Here is a 15,484-nt window from a genome sequence, read left to right as displayed (position 1 = left end):
TAGTGGAAAAAATATAAAGCACCTTCATTTTTTTCACAATATTAACCACATTACATCATTTCCAGGATTTAAGTAGGCCAAACACTAGCTAATATTATAGACTACAAGCTCCAAAATTTAAGTCACACCGTACCTTCTGGTACTAGAGGGCTGTTTTTCTAACCCCATCCTCGCACCCCACAACGGGCTCAAGATCCTGATGCTTTTTTTCCTGGAGCTGTTCTTCAATGTTTGCACGTACCTTACACTATACTTGATTAGAAAAAACAACTGACTTAAATGTAAGTCTTGGTTACATAATCGCGGAGTTAACAGGCAAAACAGGAGCAAAAGAATAACCAATCAGAAGTATAAAAAAAGCTTTATTAGTGCATATATACAAATTTACAAGGTCAGAAACTGGAGAAATACAAACAGCTTTAAAACACAATTTGCTTTTTCTTCAGTTTAAAGTGACTTTTACCTGATTGTGATACAATAGAAAGTACAGAACAGTAAACTGCTTTTTAAATACTGGAATTTTATGGAGAATACATTCACACATAAATGGAAGGTGAACTTTGGACCAAGGTAAGACAATGGAAACACATCAATACATACAGTGGCTTTTGTTACATTTACTGCCACATATGTGAGGGGGAAATTCTCAAAATCAAAGACACAAACACCTGCTGCTGCCGCCACCTATATTGTAATTTAAATATGCCACCTAGTATGTGAAATGACTGAGCTATCTTTATCGGTTCTAGAATTTGTGAGAAAGAATACTCTGAAGAGTGTGGCCATCTGTTAGCACAAGGTGAACGACTTGATATATCTCAGCACTTCCGGGGTGGCAGACTAGAGGAAGAGGTCAGAAAGAGATTCCTATAATCCCAGTTAAGCAAGGCAAAATATAGAGCTGCTTTCTTAATTGCACTTGTTCTGAAGAAGTTAATGAGAGAGAGAGTGCCACACTAGGAACTACAAGAGCCTCTATGAGGCAGGAAAATCCTTCACTTTTCATTAGTGAGTCCTCTACAGAGGTGTCATACTCATGAGCCACATGTTCCAGATTGATGAGGTTAATGTACCTAACATGCTGAGTTTGCCAGTGTGAGAATAAAGGCAGCCAGGTCAAAGCATTCAGTCACCTCACCTTTCAGCAAAACAGAAAAATTACATTTCACAAATGTGGCAATTTCGTACGTGTATACTCTTGCCCAGGAAATTCATATGCTCTCCCTCATAACATTTATAGTTTATTGACAACAGTAAGACTGGTTAAGACTCTGAAATGATTAAAAAAACAAAACAAAAACAAAAACAAAAAAAAAGGGTAATAAAAATTTAAACAGTTTAAAAAACTATGTGTTTGGAGCCATTTTTCTTCTCTTCAGTCTTGCTCGCCAATCTTCAGGAAGGGCTTCAAAATTAGCATTTCTCTCTGCCATGCCACTGTGAAAACAACGTACAGATTAAATTACTTCACTGGAAAGAAAAAGAACGAAAGTGTTTATTTCCTAGCAAATAAAAGCTAACTGAAACCGAAAATGTGATATATGTTATCTATATTCATGAAAATGTTTCAAGTTTCTCAGCTAACTACCAGCGTTATTCTTCATCAAATTTCTTAATTGATAGGTAAACCAAACACATACAAAGCACTCTTCTCTATAGTTTTATTTATATGTAAGTGCATATTTGTTTTTATATCTCCCCAGTAACCACTGAAGCCATACTGAAGGAAATTAACACATTCTTGTAAAAGTATTTCTTGGCCCCTAGGAGTTATGATTCTTTACCTTAGATATATTTAACACATAGGAAGATATATTTAACTCTTAACATACCATCAGGGACCCTTGGACCTAATGTTTTTGAGACTCTCTTTTGATCAGTTCTAATTAGGATTGATCTCTCATGGCTTATTCAGTCATTTATAAAAACGATTAAGACTCAGATTCTAGGGAATGCCCTGGTGGTACAGTAGTTAGGACTACATGCTCTCACTGACGAGGGCCTGGGTTCAATCCCACAAGCTTCGCAGCACGGCAAAAACAAACAAAAACTCAGATTGTAACTTACAATTACCAGAATGGGTGTGTTAGGCCCTTTTATAAACCTAAAATAAGCTAAGATTAATTACAGAATCTTTGTGACTTCCGATCATCTTGAAATAGTTTGCTATTTCATCATTGTAGGAATTAATTATTACTCAATTCCCAGCAATATTAAAAAAAGATTAAAATAGTAAGAAAGCTGAAGAATAATCTACAAGGATGATACAAAAGTTAAATAAATTATCACTAATACCATCCCTCAGTTTTCTTATTGTGTTGCCCAAAACAGTGCATCTCCTTTCAAGGAAGTAAAAAAAAAAGTCTGGAGACAACATCTTCACTACCGCTTCCCAATATTATACAATCAGATAAATGCAAAGAGACAGAGGCACTGTAGATTCTAACTGTGATGGTAAAATTGACTGGATAAGTAAAATCTCAGACTATGAGTGATAAGAGGACCATAATCTAGATGAATCTTCTCAAATTCAAGACTGATGAGTGAACATACTGAAGGAAAACAACACATTCTTGTAAAAGTAAGGAAATGTAAGGTCAAAAAGGAAATACAGTATTCTCATTGAAAAGAACCACCTGGGACTTCCCTGGTGGTCCAGTGGTAAAGAATCCGCCTTACAATGCAGGGGATGTGGGTTCGATCCCTGGTCAGGGAACTAAGATCCCACATGCTGCGGGGCAACTAAGCCCGAGTGCCACAACTACTGAGTTCGTACACCTTAACTAGAGCCCGTACGCCGCAAACTACAGAGCCCACGTGCTCTGGAACCCGCGCACCACAACTAGAGAAGAGAAAACGAGTATGCCCCAACTAGAGAGAAGCCCTCGCGCCGCAACGAAAGAGCCCACATGCCTCAACAAAGATCCTGTGTGCTGCAACTAAGACCCAACACAGCCAAAAATAAATAAAATAAATAAATCTGAACAACCTCCTTCACCCAATATTTTGTAACAAGAACTGGGACCATCACATTTTCCTTAGAAACCTTTCAAGTTTTATACTGCTACATGCTAAAATTTATTTGATAAGGTTCTTAAGTGGGACAAATGCTGAAAGCAGGTGTGTAGTGGCTGGAGAGAAATAGATATTTTAGGAACAAAAGAATTAACTGGAATGACTATTCCAATTAGTGTTTATGGATCTAAGAATGAAAATGTTTTGAATTATGAAGCAAAGATGGCTATCCTCTCCCATTTTTTGTTTTTTTTTTCTTTTGGCCATGCCGTGCAGGATCTTTCCCTGACCAGGGACTGAACCCGGGCCCTCAGCAGTGAAAGCGCAGAGCCCTAACCACTGGACCGCCAGGGAACTCCCCCAAATATTTTCGTAAGTACTGCATTTATGGAGGTTGCAAGTGCAAGAACCAGAAGTAATGATAAGCTAGAACCTATCAGAGATGAACTTGAAATCCGGCACCATTTATGAGAGGAGTATGTTCCAAGTTACGCATGACAACTGAGCAATTAGTTGCATTCAAAGAAAGTTGCTCATTTCACATAAAAGAGTCTCTTGGAGCTACATGGTAAATGGGGATGACTATTTTTCCCCATATGCTCAGGGTTAAGATAGCTCTTTGCCTAAGAGGAACAATCAGTGGGAAGTACTACAATTTGATGTTTCTGATTTTGAAAAAGGCTAGACTATAATTTTTTTTTTTTTTTTTTTTGCGGTACGCGGGCCTCCCACTGCCATGGCCTCTCCCGTTGCGGAGCACAGGCTCCAGACGCGGAGGCTCAACGGCCATGGCTCACGGGCCCAGCCGCTCCGCGGCACGTGGGATCCTCCCGGACCGGGGCACGAACCCGTGTCCCCTGCATCGGCAGGCAGACTCCCAACCACTGCGCCACCAAGGAAGCCCTAGACTGTAATTTTTATAGGGAAATAAACATTTCTATGAACTAAAAACTACTTAGGTAAGTCTGTAAAGGAATCAAATTAAGGGCTATGATTTTAAGAACGTGATGGCTCTAAAACCACAGCTACAACCACCACTATCCGCCCCATCTATGGTTCTTTCTTTTACCTGACCAGCTGCTGCTGTTTCCACTCTTCAATTCGCTTCTGTGCAGTTGATTCTCGGTCCTCTTCACTGGAACTAGAGTTCTCCTCTTCATCTAACTCACGCTGGATACTCTGCCACTTCTTTACCAGAGATGGCATTTTGGTTTTACTCTTCTTTGCCTGTAACAAACGAATATAATACATAAAACGAGGGAATGAGTCCTTCACATGAGATCAGGATCTTTTCCTTAGTTCTAAGGAATAAGTGAACTTCAAAATTAAAGGAACAGAAACACCAAAAATAAATACCATTCTAAGTTCTTGCCAGAAATTTCTACCAACTATAAACTTAAAGCTTGGTTAAAAATCTAAAAAGTGTAAATGTGGTGTTTTATGATATCAGGTCAGAAACATTTCCTTTAGCCTTATTCTATGAAATTCAAAACTCTTGCCCTTGTCTCATTTTCTCAGAATTACAGTGTACCCGGGACTTCCCTGGTGGTCCAGTGGGTAAGAACCCCATGCTCCCAATGCAGGGGGCCTGGGTTTGATCCCTGGTCGGGGATCTAAATCCTGCATGCACGCTGAAACTAAGAGTGTGCATGCCGCAACTAAAGATCCTGTGAGCAACAACTAAGACACGGCGCAGGCAAAATAAATAAATAGTTTTTTAAGAAAAAGGAAAAAAGAATCACAGTGTACCTTTTTACAATTTTAAATGGATGCAGTGTTCACATCAAGTGAAACACAGTGCTGAGAAACAAATGACCAGCTTTGCTGGAAAGAGCCAACAGAGTCAAAGGCAACTATTAAATATGAAAAAAGCAAAGAGGTATATCAAAACATTAATGATGAGATTAGTTCTAAGAGGAGATACAATAGTAAATTTTTCTATCAGCTTAACTTCATTTTCTAAATTGCCTATAATAAACATAATCTCACAGTAAAAAAAGCTTGTGATATTTATTACATATCCAACATGGCTTGCTCTATCACTACCTTCAGAGTTCTGATCAATGGCACTCTTTAGCAAAGATGCCATCCCTGACCACCCTATCTATATGAAACAGTACCACCTCCCAAAGGTCACTTTCTGTCCTCTTACATTTTTTTTCATTGCATTTTTAAACACTGAACATATATTTGCTTATCTGTTTCTGCAACCCAGTCCCCCCGTACCCTCTCCAAGCCCACCAGAAAAGCTCTACAAAAGCAGAGATTTTGTTGGTTAGCTACTGAATACAAAGCTCCTAGAGAGAATGCCTGACACAGTATGTATTCAAAACATACCTGCTGATATTTGTGATTAGTTCTTTGAATTTAGAGAAACACTGTATTAGGCATTGATAAGAACCACTTTTTATCCCTGCGGTTTTGAAGACTTGGCCAGGTTATACTCTAAACGTGACAAGCAGGCACTCAAGTGATAGGTGTGACTGAGTGCTGTGCTCCTGTGAGGATCGGGTATAGGGACCCAATCTTTTTTTCCGGCCTGCACTTAAAGAGAAACACATTTCTTGATTAAGTCCCCAAAAGAGTTGAGAAAATAAGCTTAATATTTTCAGTCTTTTAAAATTACTTGGCTCCCTGCTCAATACCCTATTTTGACTGTCACTGACAGTTTTTCACCTTCTGGGGAAATGCCCATCTATAATGCTTAAACCTTCTGCTCCACACACCTTCCCACATTCCATTCTGTCATTTCACCTGTGGTACAACCTGACCCACTGCATATACACCCTCCAACAAGCTCCAACATAGCTCATCTGGGTTAGCATGGAACCAACTGAGTAAAAAGTAAAAAAAAAGTAAAAAGTAACGGTCACCTGTGCATAGAGGGCTCACTGGGGTATAACCTCTCGCCGAACATCTCCAAGTATGATTAAAAAACATAGATCTAGGTAGAGTCGTTGTGCTTTCATTCTGACTTCCATAGGATTTTGTAAATTTGTAGGGCATTTCATTCCTATTTGTCATGGGAAAGTACTTTATGTTTCAGAAGTTATGTACTGCCTATCACATTCAAAACCATGGATCCTGAGTTGCACTGGCTGTTTGAACATGTTTTTAATATGGGTACACTGCAGCCAGAGGAATAAAGATTAAATGGCTAGAATTCCTTTTTTTCTAGTTTATTTTCTAGTAAACTGCACACAAAACTCTTCAGCAAAAAGACTGAAAATATATATTGGTCTTAAATATTCTTGAACATAAGAGGTACTGAGTATATATCTTATATTCTTTTTTTAAAATTTAAATTGGGGTATAGTTTTTTACAATGTGTTAGTTTCCACTGTACAGGGAAGTGGAATTCCCTGTGCTATACAGCAGGTTCTTATTAGTTACCTATTTTATACATATCAGTGTATATATGTCAGTCCCAATCTCCCAATTCATCCCAGGGCACACCCCCACCCTCTTATATTCTTTAAAAAATGGCCTGTAACACTAAAGAGATGGATCATTGTTTTCAGATAACAGGTACATAAAAATGACATGTTAATGTAGAATACTGGATTTTCAAAACTATTATTTATATGACTATAAAAGCATGATTGGCTAAAAATTACTTGATGAACGAATGGAGGTCGAAGTAATTATCTCTCTTGGAAGACTGGAGGAAGGGCGCCAAGGAAGGCTTCATAAGAGAAATGATTCCTGAGCACTGATCATTCTAACAATCTAATTATAAAAGAATGAACAGTAGTGGAACTGGTAAACAAAGTAAAGACATGTAGGTGGTCAACAGTATGTTGGCTCAGAACTGTATGTGGTAGAGTAAGTTGTCTGACAAGAATCTAATTCAAGACATTATCCTGTCACTGTTGACTTTTTATGACACTTCACTGGGAGGGGAAAAGCTGATGAGAAAGTTTCTTTAGGTAATTTAGGGCATTCAAAGTGTTCATGAGGATGATGTCAGAAAGATGGCAGATTATGAAGCTCCAAGCCCTTGTTTCCCCATGGAAATATTATATAAACAAATAGAGACTGACTAAAATGGCTTTGTGGGAACTCTGGAAACCAGTCAAAGATCTTGAGCAACCAAGGGAACACCCAATCAAGAAAAGCCCACAATAAAAACGGGAAATTTTGTGGCATGTTTGCTCGCCCTTGTTCCACACCCTCCCCAATGTAGTTGGGATGAAATGGCCCAATTCTCAGTTCTCCCTCTCCAGGTGGAAGGAAATAACTGGAATGGCTGATATGTTCTAGACTATCTGTGGCCTTAGGGACTCGTTTCAATACTGTCTTAACTTGGAGGTCAGCCAGGAATGGTGGCATATTTTGGGTCTCAGGTTGGAAACCGTGAAAGGCAGTAGCAAGAGCTGCGGCATGTGAAAACCACAGTGGGACAGAAGTCATGTGGACAGATGGGGGCAAAAGATTATGGGCAGAGGAATACAACAGGACATATAAGGCTCACAGAAGAAGCAGGTGTGACTCTCTTAGGGAAACTGAAAGTAAATACACAAGGGGAAAGGAAAACAAAAAAAAGCACATGTCCAGGGAACACATATGCCCAGAAAAGGCCTGAAAAAATGTTGCACTTTCATGTTGGACTCATTAATGAAGGTTTTCCTCCATACACAGTCAGTGTGCAAAGACTGGGAGAGTTTGTTATTTTCTCTAATGTGCAGTTTTCAACCAAAGATCACAAAGCATACAAACACATGCTGGGACTTCCCTGGTGGTCCAGTAGGTAAGACTCCACACTCCCAATGCAGGGGGCGCAGGTTCGATCCCTGGATGGGGAACCAGATCCCACATGCATGCTGCAACTAAGAGTATGCAGGCCGCAACTAAAAGATCCCATGTGCCATGACTAAGACCCAGCGCAGAAGAAAGAAAAGAAAGGAAAGGAAGGAAGAAAGAAAGAAAGAAAGAAAGAAAGGTTTCAGATTTACTAGACAAAGACTTTAAAACAACTGTCTTAAATGTGCTCAAAGAACTAAAGGAAAACACAAAGAATGAAAAGAAATCGGGAAAATGACGTGAACAAAATGAGACTATCAACAAAGAGACAGCTATTATTATTAAAAAGAACCAAAGAAATATTCTGGAGCTGAAAAATACATCAACTGAATTGAAAATTCATTATTTCAACAAACTCCAATAGGCATAAAAAAAGATCAGCAAAATTGATGATAGGTCATTCAAAGTTATTGAGTCTGAAGAGCAAAAAGGAAAAGAATGAAGCAAAGTGAACAGAGTCCAAGTGACTTATACGACATCATGAAATGGACCAATATATGCATTATGGGAATCTCAGGAGGAGAAAAGGGCAAAGATCTTATTTAAGAAATAATGGGGCTTCCCTGGTGGCGCAGTGATTAAGAATCTGCTTGCCAATGCAGGGGACACAGGTTCGAGCCCTGGACCGGGAAGATCCCACGTGCTGCGGAGCAACTAAGCCCGTATGCCACAACTACTGAGCCTGTGCTCTAGAGCCCGCAAGCCACAACTACTGAGCCTGTGAGCCACAACTACTGAAGCCCGTGTGCCTAGAGCCCACACACCGCAACAAAGAGTAACGCCCACTCGCTGCAACTAGAGAAATCCCGCGTACAGCAACGAAGACCCAATGCAGCCCAAAATATAAATAAATAAATAAATGTAAAAAAAAAAAAAAAAGAGGGACAAAAACTAAGATATTCCTAGATAAACAAAAGCTGAGAAAATTCATTACCACTAGATGTGCCTTATGAGAAATGCTAAAGCATGTCTTTCAAGCTGAAATGAAAAGATGCTAGATAGTAACTTGTCATACAAAAATATAAAGTTCTCTGGTAAAGGTAAAAACAAGGACAAACATAAAAACCAGTATTATTGTGATACTGGTTCATAATTTTTATTCTACAGATTTTAAAAGACAAAAGCATAAAAAATAATTGTAAGTCTACATTAATGGGTACACAGTATATAAAGATATAATCTGTAACACCAGTAACATAACAGAGTGGAGGTGCGTCTGTATAGGAGTTTTTGTCTGCAAATGACTGTATCAACTTAAAATAGATATTATATGTAATTCCAACAATAACCACAAAGAAAATAAATATAGAATATACACAAAAGGAAATGAAAAAGAAATCAAAATGTGTCACTGAAAAAAATCAACTAAACATAAAGGAAGGCAGTAAGAGAGGAAATGAGAGACAAAAAAGCTAGTAAGACATAGAGAAAACAACCAAAAGGAATACCAAATCCTTCCTTATCAGTAATTACTATAGTAAATTATTAATTTACTAATGTAAACGGACTAAACTCTATAATCTAAAAAACACATACTGCAATGGAGCAGGACCCTATGGTCCCTTCCTGTCATTTCCTTGGCCTACCTTTTGTCTGTGAAAAAACTTCAGCCAAAGAATAAGTTTAATTAGGGACCTCCCTAGCGGTCCAGTGGTTAAGACTCCATGCTTCCGCTGCAGGGGGTACAGGTTCAATCCCTTGCTGGGGAACTAAGATTCCAAATGCCGCGCAGCGCAGCCAAAAAAAAAAAAAAAGTTTCACTGGAGAAATGAGAAAATGCAGAAACAAAGGAAAACAGTCAAATGAGACCAAGTAATAATTGTTTAGTCATTAAGCATAGTTAAGGACCTTTAGTTCCTTCCCAAGGGCTGTAGATAATATTCTGAGCCACATCCTGTGAGCTGTCTTATAGATACTGAAACCCCCACCAGGTGGAAGAAGTTAACTACATGATGACCAGACTGTAGCCATGACATAAGCTGCCACAATTCCGAGAACTGGTCTCAAGGAAATGGGAACAAACTGACCCTGGAACTGTAGACTAATTGTACTTCAAACAATCACGATGATGCTGACCAGGCCACCGCAGGACCAACTTCAAGATGACTGTTAGGGCTGACAGTGCTGTTTCTGCCTGTAGCCCCCTCCTTTCACCTATGAAAGCTCTTGTCCACTGACTGTAAGTGGGGGGAGTCGGCCTCTGGACAGGAGGTCCTCCCCACCCTGGGTTGCCAGCATCGAAAATAAAGCAAACTTCCCTCTCCGCCAACCTTGCCTCTTTATTGGCTTCTGAGTGGTGAGCAGCTGGGACCCCCACTTTCTTTGGTTACAATACTGGCAGAATGGATTAAAAACACAAAATGCAATTGAAACTGATCACGTCTATAAGAAATTCATTTTACATCTAAGGACATACACAAGTTTAAAGTGAAAGGACAGAAAAACACATTCCATGAAAATTGTAACCAAGAGAAAGAAGGGGTAAGTGGATTACTACAAGACAAAATAGAAATTAAGTAAAAAACTGTTAAAAGAGATAAAGAAGGACATTCCATAAGGATAAAAGGGTAAAATCATACCACTTAAAATAGCACACGAAAGAATAAAATACCTGAGAATAAATTTAGCTAAGGAGATGAAAGAGTTGTACACTGAAAATTATAAAACAATGCTGAAAGAAATTAAAGACCTAAATAAATGGAAAGGAATCCTGTGCTCACAGGCTGAAAGACTCAATATTGTTAAATAGGTAATAAGACCCAAGCAATCTACAGGTTAAATGCAATCCCTATCAAAATTCCACTGGCCTTTTATGTAGAAATGGAAAAGCTGACCTTTAAATTCACATGAAATTACAAGGGGGCCTGAAGAGCCAATATTGAAAAAGAAGCACTAAGTCAGAGAACTCACACTTCTCAAATTCAAAACATACCACAAAGTTATAGTAATCAAAACAATGTGATGCTAGCATATAGAACAATGGAATAAACCCATATGTTTATGGTGAACTGATTTTAGATAAGGTCTACCATTCAATGGGGGAAAGAATGGTCTCTTCAACAAATGGTGCTGGGACAACAGGGTATCACACTCAAGAGAGTGAAATAGGATCTCTACTTGACACCATACAAAAATTAACTGAAAATACTGTCACTGTTTGCAGATGACACGATACTATACCTAGAGAATCCTAAAGATGTTACCAGAAAACTACTAGAGCTAATCAATGAATTTGGTAGAGTAGCAGGATATAAAATTAATACACAGATGTCTCTTGCATTCTTATACACTAATGATGAAAAGTCTGAAAGTGAAATTAAGAAAACACTCCCATTTACCACTGCAACGAAAAGAATAAGACACCAAGAAATAAACCTACCAAAGGAGACAAAGACCTGTATGCAGAAAACTATGAGACACTGAAGAAACAACTTAAAGATGATACAAACAGATGGAGAGCTATACCATGCATGTTCTTGGATTGGAAGAATCAACATTGTGAAAATGACTATATTACCCAAAGCAATCTACAGATTCAATACAATCCCTATCAAACTACCAATGGCATTTTTCACAGAACTAGAACAAAAAATTTCAATTTGTATGGAAACACAAAAGACCCTGAAGAGCCAAAGCAATCTTGAGAAAGAAAAAGAGTTGGAAGAATCAGGCTCCCTGACTTCAGACTATACTACAAAGCTACAGTAACCAAGATAGTATGGTACCGGCACAAAAACAGAACTAGTGATCAATGGAACAGGATAGAAAGCCTAGGGATAAAGCCATGCACATATGGTCACCTTATATTTGACAAAGGAGGCAAGAATATACAGTAGAGAAAAGACAGGCTCTTCAATAAGTGGTGCTGGGAAAACTGGACAGCTACATGTAAAAGAATGAAATTAGAACACTTCCAATACCATACACAAAAATAAACTCAAAATGGATTAAAGACCTAAATGTAAGGCCAAACACTGTAAAACTCTTGAAGGAAAACACAGGTAGAACACTCTATGACATAAATCACAGCCAAGATCCTTTCTGACCCACCTCGCAGAGAAATGGAAACAAAAATAAACAAAGGGAACCTAATGAAACTTGAAAGCGTTTGCACAGCAAAGGAAACCATAAGACAAAAAGACATCCCTCAGAATGGGAGAAATTATTTGCAAACGAAGCAACTGACAGAGGATTAATCTCCGAAATATAAAAGCAGCTCAATATCAAGAAAACAACCCAATCCAAAAATGGGCAGAAGACCTAAATAGACATTTTTCCAAAGAAGATATACAGATTGCTAACAAACACATGAAAAGATGCTCAACATCACTAATCATTAGAGAAATGCAAAGCAAAACTACAATGAGGTTATCACCTCACACTGGTCAGAATGGCCATCATTAAAAAATCTACAAACAATAAATGCTGGAGAGGGTGTGGAGAAAAGGGAACCCTCCTCCACTGTTGCTGGGAATGTAAACGGATACAGCCACTATGGAGAACAGTATGGAGGTTCCTTAAAAAACTAAAAATAGAACTACCATATGACCCAGCAATCCCACTACTGGGCACATACCCTGAGAAAACCACAATTCAAAAAGAGTCATGTACCACTATGTTCATTGCAGCTCTATTTACAATAGCCAGGACATGGAAGAAACCTAAGTGTCGATCAACAGACGAATGGATAAAGAAGATGTGGCACATATATACAATGGAATATTACTCAGCCATAAAAAACTAAATTGAGTTATTTGTAGTGAGGTGGATGGACCTAGAGTCTGTCATACAGAGTGAAGTAAATCAGAAAGAGAAAAACAAATACCATATGCTAACACATGTAATATGGAATCTAAAAAAAAAAAGGGTTCTGATGAACCTAAGGGCAGGAGAGGAATAAAGACACAGATGTAGAGAATGGACTTGAGAACACGGGGAGGGGGAAGGGTAAGCTGGGATGACATAAGAGAACAGCACTGACGTATGTACACTACCAAATGTAAAATAGCTAGCTACTGGGAAGTAGCTGGGTAGCACAGGGAGATTAGCTCGGTGCTTTGCGACCACCTAGAGGGGCGGGATGAGGAGGGTGGGAGGGAGACACAAGAGGGAGGGGATATGGGGATATATGTATATGTATAGCACTTTGTTAAACAGGAGAAACTGACACAACATTGTAAAGCAATTATACTCCAATAAAGATGTAAAAAAAAAAAGTTTTAACTGAATGGACCAACAACGAGCGCTAAAACTACAAAACTCAAAAGAAAACATAGGGGTAAATTTTCATGACCTTGGATTTGGCAATGAATTCTTAGATATGATGAAAAGCACAACAAAAATGAAAGCAGGACTTCCCTAGTGGAGCAGTGGTTAAGAATCCACTTGCCAATGCAGGGGACAGGGGTTCCAGCCCTGGTTCGGGAAGATCCCACATACCATGGAGCAACTAATCCCGTGCGCCACAACTACTGAGCCTGCACTCTAGAGCTCGAGAGTCACAACTACTGAAGCCCGTACACCGAGAGCCCGTGCTCTGCAACAAGAGAAGCCACCACAATGAGAAGCCTGTGCACTGCAACAAGAGTAGCCCCCACTCGCCACAACTAGAGAAAGCCCCTGCACAACAAAGACCCAATGCAGCCAAAAATAAATTATAAAATAAATAAGTAAATTAAAAAAAATGAAAGTGAGTTAGGCTTTATCAAAATTAAAAACTTTAGTGTACTAAAGGACACTATCAGTGTGAAAAGACAACACACAGGATGGGAGAAACTATTCGCAAATTATGTATCTTATAAGGGACTTGTATTTAGAATATATATGGAACTCTTACAATTCAATAACAAAAAGACAAACAACCCAAATAAAAAATACTGGAGAGTCAAAGGACTTGAGCAGACATTTCTCCAAAAAAGATAAACAAATGGCCAAAAAGCAAATGAAAAGATGCTCAACATAATAAGTCACTAGAGAAACAGAAATCAAAACCATGAGGGACTTCCCTGGTGGTCAGTGGTTAAGACTGTGCTCCCAATGCAGGGTGCATGGGGTTCGATCCCAGGGAACTAGATCCCGCATGCCGCAACTAAAGGAGCCTGCATGCGGCAATGAAGATCCCGCATGCCTCAACGAAGACCTGGCACAGCCAAATAAAAAGCAAACAAAAAAACAGCCCACAATGACATACCACTTCATACCTGCCAAGACTGACATAATAATTTTTTTAGAAAGTGGAATGTAACCAGTGTTGGTGAACAGTTGGAGATATTAGTACCCTTGTATGTTGCTGATGGTAATGTAAAATGGTTCAGTCACTGTGGAAAAAAAGGTTCCTCATAAAGTTACACACAGAATTACCATATGATACAGCAATTCCACTCATATATATACACAAAAGAAATGAAAATAAGTACTCAACATGCATGTGCTCATATGCATGTTTACATAGATACTGTTCATAATAGCCAAGAAGTATAAAACAATCCAAATGTCCATCAATGAATGAGTGGATAAACAAACTGTGGTATATACACACAATGGAATATCATACAGCCATAAAAAGAACAAAGTACTGATACAAGCTACAACATGGATGAACCCCCAAAGCACTGTGCTAAATGAAGCAAGTCAGACACACAAATTCACATATGCACAATTCCAGAGTAGGTAAACTGGTGGAGACAGAAAGCTAACTGGTAGTTCCCAGAGACTAGGGGAAGGGGGTAATGAGGTGTGACTGCTTAATGGGTACAGGGTTCTCTTCTGGAGTTATGAAAAATGTTATGTAACCAGAGAGAGGTGGTGGTTACACCACAGTGTGAATATACTAAGTGTTACTGAATTTATACTTTAACTATCACCTCAATAAAACAAAAATTTTAAACTAAAATTTAAAGAGAGGTTTACTCTACCTTATCTTTCTTTCCTTTTTTTGTCTTCTCAGGTGCTGGCATTTTGGGAGCCGGTGGTGGTGGTGGCGGCGGGGGAGGAGGAGGAGGAGGAGGCGGCGGCGGCGGTGGTTTCTATAATGGCGGTGGCAGGCACAGCGCTGCGGGCCTGGACTGGCTGCAATGTGGGAGCAGTCACTGCCACTGGGACGGAACACTCAGCATAGCTCATAATTGCAGGAGCTGATGCCAGTCCTAAGTAATTGGACTGTAGGTTCATTCCTCTGGCCTGATGACCCATTCCTGTTGCTGGATGGCTAACTGATAGTGCTTGGTGTCCAATCCCTGTTGCCTGTGACCTAGAACAGAAAACATAAATTAAACTATAAAAAGGACTTTGTGGGGCTTCCCTGGTGGCGCAGTGGTTGAGAATCTGCCTGCTAATGCAGGGGACACGGGTTTGAGCCCTGGTCTGGGAGGATCCCTCATGCCGCGGAGCAACTAGGCCCGCTCCGTCTGGAGCCTGTGCTCCGCAACAAGAGAGGCTGCGACAGTGAGAGGCCCGCGCACCACGATGAAGAGTGGCCCCCTGCTTGCCACAACTAGAGAAAGCCCAGAAACGAAGACCCAACACAGCATAAATAAATAAATAAACAAACTACTACCCCCAACATCTTAAAAAAAAAAAAAAGGACATTGTGACAAAGCCAAAAAACAAGGAGAGGAGGAAAAGGAACTGGGAGTTAGATCCCCTACAAAGTGATTTCTAATATACC

General features: G+C 39.4%; 1 protein-coding gene across 1 annotated transcript in view; it reads right to left on the bottom strand.

Moving 5' to 3' along the window:
• Positions 1 to 348: 348 nt before the first annotated feature.
• The window catches only part of FNBP4 (formin binding protein 4), a 39,378-nt gene continuing 24,242 nt past the window's right edge, over positions 349 to 15,484 (bottom strand). The window contains 4 exon segments of the mRNA XM_082626539.1: positions 349 to 1,437; positions 4,085 to 4,242; positions 14,733 to 14,841; positions 14,843 to 15,231. Coding sequence (XP_082482665.1) covers positions 1,347 to 1,437; positions 4,085 to 4,242; positions 14,733 to 14,841; positions 14,843 to 15,231 — 747 coding nt within the window. The 3' untranslated portion in view covers positions 349 to 1,346.

The sequence above is a fragment of the Mesoplodon mirus genome (assembly GCF_964341445.2).
Source record: "Mesoplodon mirus genome assembly, chromosome: 7".
NCBI lineage: Eukaryota > Metazoa > Chordata > Mammalia > Artiodactyla > Ziphiidae > Mesoplodon > Mesoplodon mirus.
Note: the sequence above shows the minus strand (reverse complement) of the source record. Positions and strands in the feature narration are given on the sequence as shown.